The sequence below is a fragment of the Hordeum vulgare genome, chromosome 7H (genome assembly GCF_904849725.1).
Source record: "Hordeum vulgare subsp. vulgare chromosome 7H, MorexV3_pseudomolecules_assembly, whole genome shotgun sequence".
Classification (NCBI taxonomy): Eukaryota; Viridiplantae; Streptophyta; class Magnoliopsida; order Poales; family Poaceae; genus Hordeum; species Hordeum vulgare.
Genome location: NC_058524.1, coordinates 425,488,208 through 425,495,492, shown reverse-complemented (window position 1 = coordinate 425,495,492; position 7,285 = coordinate 425,488,208). Strand labels below are relative to the sequence as shown.

The 7,285-nt window shown below is 43.8% G+C and overlaps 1 protein-coding gene across 1 annotated transcript; it reads left to right on the top strand.

Moving 5' to 3' along the window:
• Positions 1 to 4,852: 4,852 nt before the first annotated feature.
• Positions 4,853 to 6,674, top strand: LOC123411285 (expansin-A22-like). The gene is made up of 2 exons (XM_045104217.1): positions 4,853 to 5,072; positions 5,909 to 6,674. Exons 1-2 carry the CDS (start codon positions 4,922 to 4,924, stop codon positions 6,532 to 6,534), a joined length of 777 nt encoding a protein of 258 aa, XP_044960152.1. The 5' UTR covers positions 4,853 to 4,921; the 3' UTR covers positions 6,535 to 6,674.
• The last annotated feature ends 611 nt before the right edge of the window (positions 6,675 to 7,285 follow it).

The window sequence follows — 7,285 nt, the reverse complement described above, 5'->3', positions numbered from 1 at the left end:
GAACGACTGATTGTCAATGACAATGTGATGTAACTAAACCGTGGTCCTGAACTAGCGTGCCTTATCACTACTGTCTTTCTATGGCAAAACTTTGAAATTATGCACGGTGAAACTATGTGATGTAACTAAACCGTGGTCCTGAACTAGCGTAGATCATTCTAGTTAATTAGTTTGGGTATGAGGAACTTCGTCATTTATGTTTACTATTGGTTGCTTTTATTTTGATAATCATGCCTCTTTGTTTTCTTAAGTACATTATGTTGCATATTATCGTTCAAATCAACAACTGACGATGCAGGTACCTAGATCAGAGATGGCGAAGCACTACTACGTCGTGTACGTTGGGAGGGTTCCAGGAGTCTACGACCAATGGCCAGCCGCTCAGGCCGAGGTGCACAGGTACCCGGGTGCTACCCACAGAGGGTTCGACACCAGAGCCGAACTGGAAAGTAGTTACTTCAGGTGAAAACTCCAGCATGAGCAGGGGCGGGACCGTCGGTACTACATAGTCGTGCTCTTCCTCATGTTGATCACTCTTCTCTTGTACATCATGTTGTAGATAGAGATGATGAAACTTGTGGGTGTGCCATGACCATGCAGTTGCACTTATTCGAGACATGACATGATCGCACTTATGTATCGCTATTTTTGAGATTATGTGATGATATTTTATGTTGAATGATGATGATGACGGTATGACGAGACTACTGTATGTCTATGATATGTGAGAATGGTGTATATTTAATATGATGTGATGAAACTATTGTATAGAATCTGTATAAATACATCACAAATACGTAGAGGGTGGAAGCTGTGAAAGCAACAAAATTTAGCAGTAGCGCTGGTAAATACTTAACAGTAGTGCTGCTTAGCAGCAGCGCTTTCTATGGGCAAACGCTACTACTATAGTTAGCAGTAGCGCTGGGCAGGCAAGCGCTACTGCTAATACTCCTGCGCTACTACTAGGATTTAGTTGTAGCGCGATAGCAGTAGCGCTCGACCCACCGCTACTGATGCACATATTTCCAGTGCTACTAGTAGGGTTTTCCCAAGTAGTGGCTTGTTTCAGACCATACAAAGATTTCAACAACTTGCAGACCTTTCTCTCTTCTTCTTTTAGCACAAACCCATCAGGTTGATCCATATAATTTCCTGTTCCAACTCTCCATTTAGGAAAGTTGTCTTTGCATCCATTTGATGAATGATCATACCTTTAGAGGCAGCGAGGGAAAGTAGCACCCGAATGGTGGTCATTCGAGCAACACGTGAATAGGTGACAAAGTAATCTTCACCTTCCTTTTGAGTGTAGACCTTGTCCATAAGTCGCGCCTTGTACTTATCAATGGTACCATCAGGCCTTAACTTCTTTTTGAACACCCACTTACAACCCACAGGTTTACAACCATAAGGTCGTTCAGTTAACTCCCAAGTTCCACTAGAAATAATTGAGTCCATCTCATTATGAACAACTTCTTTCCAATCATCTACATCCGGAGATGCATATGCCTCTTCGATAGATTTGGGAGTATCATCCACAAGGTATACGATGAAATCATCACCAGAGGATTTGCTACCCTTCGTCTCTTGCTCCTTACATGAGCTTCATCGTTATCCTTCTCACGGACTTCCTCGGGTGTTTGTTAAATATAATCATCAAATGTACTAGATTCAAAATTTATCTCGCAAGAAAATCTAGCAACGCTATACATATCTTTTATAGGAAATATATTCTCAGAAAATGTTGCATCACGAGATTCCATTATAGTATCTACATGCATATTAGGAACGTCAGATTTAACTACTAAATATCTATAAGCAATGCTCCGCTCAACATAACCTAGAAAAACACAATCCACTGTATTTGGTCCAAGTTTGCGTTTCTTAGGGATAGGAATATTCACCTTTGCCAAACATCCCCAAGTGCGCAAATAAGAAAGTGATGGTTTTTTCCCGACCCACTCTTCATAAGGGGTTTTCATTTCATTTTTCTTAGGAACTCTATTCAGGACATGACATACGGTCAACAAAGCCTTCCCCCACCATGCCTTAGATAAACCAGCAGTGTCTTACATGGCGTTCACGAAGTCAGTCAATGTGCGGTTTTTCCTCTCAGCAACCCTGTTTCATTGGGGCGAATAGGGAGGCATCCTCTCATGAATGATACCATGTTCCTCACAAAATTGATCAAATACTTTGGGAAAATACTCTCCACCACGATCCGACCTAAGATGCTTGATCTTTCTCTCTAGTTGATTTTCAACTTCAGCCTTATAGATCTTAAAGTTATCTAGAGCTTCATCTTTAGTTTGCAACAATTAAACATAGCAAAATCGAGTCGCATCATCAATAAATGTTATGAAATATCTCTTTACACCTTTGGTCAAAACACCATTCATCTCACATAAATCTGAATGTATGAGTTCTAGAGGTGCCAAGTTCCTCTCCTCAGCAACCGTGTGGGGCTTTCGAGGTTGCTTCGATGGCACACAACTATGGCACTTAGAACCTTTGGCAAATGTGAAATTGAGCATTAAACTCATACTGGATAGCCGAGACATCAAACCAAAATTAATATGACATAAACGAGAATGCCAAACACTTGTACCATCATTAATACTAGCAGAAAATTGGTTTACTGACTTATTGCAAAAATCTGAAAGGGAAAAGCGGAACTAGCCTCTACACTCGTAGACTTTGCCTATAAATTGTCCAAATCTCGACACGATTAGTTTATTTGACTCTAAAACTACCTTAAACCCATCTCGACATACAAGAGAGCTGCTAACTAGATTCTTGTTCGTAGTAGGGACATGATGCACGTTCCTTAGTTGCACGATCTTTTTCGAAGTAAACTTCAGATCCACCGTGCCAATGCCACAAACAAAAGCATGCGACCCATTCCCCATTAGGACGGAAGAATCCCTTGTGACCTGATAAGAAGTAAACAAAGAGACGTCAGGACACACATGAACATTAGCACGTGAATCAATCCACCATGAATATGATTGAAATACTGAAAGCACAATAGGTAAAGTGTCGACAGTCTTGGAGCTCGTTTCCCCTCTGCGGTCTGCACGTTCTGGGCATTCCTTGGAAAAGTGTCAATCTAGCTCATCCTTGTTCAACTTCTTCTTCTTGAACGTAGTGGTCTTTATAGGTTTGTTGAAAACATGCTTGTTCTTTCCTTTGTTCTTGTTCTGTGGAAACCTTCGTACCATGTTGGTAGTAGGCTGAACCTCACCTTCTTTCTCAGTAGTGTCTTTAGCCCGAGCTTTCTCTTCAACATCAAGAGATGCAATCATATTTTCAACTGATATCTCTTGTCTCTTATGTTTCAGAGAAGTGGCGAAGTTTCTCCATGAAGGAGGCATCTTTGCAATCATGCACCCAGCCACAAATTTATCGGGTAGATCACACTTAAGGAGTTCCAGTTCCTTCATACTACACTGTATCTCATGAGCTTGTTCAACCATAGAACGGTTATTCACCATCTTGTAATCATGAAAATTCTGCATGATGTACAGTTCAATACCTGCATCTGTCGCACCGATTTTAGCTTACAGTGCATCCCACGACGTCTTTCCATCTTGTATATGCATGTACACATCACACACACGGTCAGTAAGAACACTCAAAACGCATCCCACAAACATAGCCGTAAGCCAGAGCGTGGATTTCACTTTCCACCTCTTAAAGTGCACACCGATAAACTTATCCGGTCTGAGTGCATCAGCAAATCCAGCCATAGTTAACTCAGAAAATTGCCTACAATTAGGTTTCTGGAATGTTACAAGATTAGGGAAGTTCAGGATACATTCTAATAAATAATTCATGACTAGAACAGAAGATAGCATGCAAAACTCTAGCAATCTAGAAGAGCAACCGGACATGCAAATCATCATCGTGCACGAAGTAGCAACTACAACGAAGAACATTAACAGATTACGAGCAACGTACGGTTCGTTAGTTGCAGCAGGAGCGACTGTGTTAATGATGACGTTGACGATGATCCTCTGTTGATGCCGATGAAGACGACGCCGAGTAGCACCGCCCGACTTGGACGGTAGATGACTCGTGGTGAAGGATTTGAGCAGACGCACAAAGCGCTTTCCAAAAACCTAATTTGTCCTCTCCCGGTGCAGGATTGCAAATATGAACGGTTTCGAAGACCCGCTCTCTCGCACGCCGATGCATGAGATGAGGTAGACTACGACGGCGCCGCAAGTTGTGAGACGAGGCAAAACCCTAGATGTTTTCAGTGTGTCTTTGGCCGACCACGGTAAGCAATATATATAGGAGGACCAGGGTCGGTATCGTGTCGCGATCACGCCCTGCCAGGCGAGTAGAGCGAACGCGTGCATGTGGTGTTCTCCTTTCTCTTCTCAACACACACTTAAAGTGATGGGAAAAACTAACTATATAAAGAGGTCCAACTTTTCCTCAACTAGCGGTATGAGACTAAACTTTAACACTACCATACCACCACTTGTCAATTTATTCATGGTTTCAATTTAAAATTTCAGAATTTGTAAATGGCCAAACCCATTAATTCTAATAAATGGATGCTGACGTGGATAGGCTGCATTCTTAGTTAAATAGGTTAGTGGAGATAAACTATTTATTAGATATTATAGTTTATAGATATTCGGCAGCTATATTTTAAATATCCTCCATTAATGCCGCATATTTGCATGCGTGAACAAATGCAGAGTGGTTTGTTGTTAGTGGCAGCTTAGAGATACAACATACGGATCTGGCCCACGCAAAAGGCCAAAACTCTACAACCTGAGTGCTTTATTTTTTATATATATTTGCAGGAAGCTGTGTGTGTATATAGGTCATTCGCTAGCTACCTATCAATCATCACAGAGTCGAATTGGGTACGAGTGCTCAGACACACATCAAACTAGTTTAGTGAAGAATGGAGACCAGACGTCCAGCGCTTTCCGCCGTGACCGTGGGGGCGGTAGTGTTGATCCTGGCCTTGTCGCCCGAGATGGCCGTGGCAAGCGGTGGCTGGATGGACGCGCACGCTACCTTCTACGGCGATGAGAGCGGAGCTGAAACCATGCGTAAGCAAACTAACTACTCCTATTCGACCCCGCAGCACAACGCGCAAGGCTACGAGGGTGTTTGTTTCCAGGGATTTATTGGTTAGGGACTTAAAAAAGTCCCTATAAGTCCCACCTAAACCAAACACAAGGGATTTATTAGGACTTATTGTGGTGATTTGGGACTTATCAAATAAGACTCTCAGGGAGGAGCTTATTGGGACTTATCCCGGGCCAGACCTACCCCGCGTCGCTCCAGGCTCGTTCCCCGGACGCCGCCCCGCCTCTCGGTCCAATCGTCGCCGCCGCCCCGCCTCGGTTCGTTCTGCCTCGGTTCGCCGCCCCGTCGCCGTCCCGCCTCGGTTCGTTCTGCCTCGGTTCGTTGCAGCGGTGCTTCCAATCGCCGGACAGGCCATCTCCTGAGCCTCGTTGCAGCGGTGCTTATCCTATGTGCCGTACGCGTTGGCTGATGACAATCCATATGAACAAGTGTATTATTAGGTGCAACATGGACTTATAAGTCGTCCCGTAAACAAACAGGTAGGAACTCGGGACTTATAAGTCCCTGTAAACAAACATGTAGGGACTTATGACTTATAAGTTGGGACTTAAAAAAGTCCTAGGACTTATGAAACAAACAGGGCCATGTCTAATGCATATCTAGATGTAACAGAGTTATTATAGAACAAAATAAGTAAATCAAGCATAAAAAAACAAACAAAAATATCCATATAAATTTTCACGTAAGATTGATGATATAGAACTTAAATGTGTAACACTTAGCTCACATTTATAGTATATATGTTTTAGCAAAACCGATTAACATTCTCCCCGCGGATGCTGCATGTGTCATGCAGAGGGTGCGTGTGGGTACGGTAACCTATTCGAGCAGGGGTATGGGCTGGACACTACAGCGCTGAGCGTCGCCCTCTTCAGCGATGGGTGGTCCTGCGGCGGCTGCTACGAGATCCAGTGCCAAGGCGACCCACACTGCAAGCCCGGCGGGGTGCCAGTGAAGGTGACGGCAACCAATCTCTGCCCGGCCAACTACTCAAAGCCCTACGAGAACTGGTGCAACCCGCCGCTGAAGCACTTCGATCTCTCCATGCCCATGTTCCTTCGCCTCGTGACCGACTTCCACGTCGGCATCATCCCCGTACAGTACCGCCGTGTGCCTTGCGCCAAGAGGGGCGGCATCCGTATAGAGATGACGGGCAATCAGTACTGGGTCGGCGTGCTCGTCTTCAACGTGGCCGGTCCCGGCGAAGTCAAGGCGTTGGCCGTGAAAGGGACCAAGGACGGGCAGTGGCGGAACATGAAGAGGAACTGGGGACAGGTCTGGGACGGAGATGTCCAAAATCTCGTCGGGCAGGGGCTCTCGTTCCGTGTGGTCGCAGGCGACGGGCGTTCCGTTATCCTCGACGGCGTCGTGCCGGCAAGCTGGACGATCGGCCAGAGCTTCCAGGGCAAAAGGCAATTCTAATAGATCGACCACCGTAGCTTGTAAGTGTAACCATGCTAGTACAATAATTGCTAGCCATGTATGTGTTTCTGCATCCTTCGATCGACATTTGCTACAGTAAGTTATCAAAGTATGGCGCTGCGTGAGTGCGTGTACACTTCTGATTCGGCGTATACATTTATTTCTTTCGACATTCATAAAGTTCAGTTACCCTAAGAAATCAGTTAGACAATTCTACAGATAAGTTTTGGACGCCGATAACAATTTCACGTGAGGTGGGAACAACATCCGATCACGCGCCCAACGGCCACACATTAAGTCATGTCATCGCATGCATGTATAAGTAACGAAACTGGTGATGTCAACAGTAAACTTTTGTCCTTTTAGTTTTTAAAATGTTGGGAAATTCTATCTAGAAGCGCCGCAGTGTGGATATTGGGTGCATTGTTTTGTATGTTCTCTTGAATGCATGCATGCATGCAATGATGTCATTAGATTCCTTCTAAATGATCGAAACTTAAAAAGTTTTATCTCTTAAACCGTTAATTCGATCGATAATCCGTTTATATCGTTGACTTTGTTTCGACGAAATCTTTAAAACTAAATCCCATGTCGACATGTTTCGACAACTTTTTTTTTACTCACAATTACCACATTTGCTGCACTTACTTGTAATATTAGTAAGTGCTTACTTGTCTGCCAAACAATAACTTAATCGTTAAATTTTTAAAAATTTGCGTATAAATATGACATCTTGACATAAACAAAATGA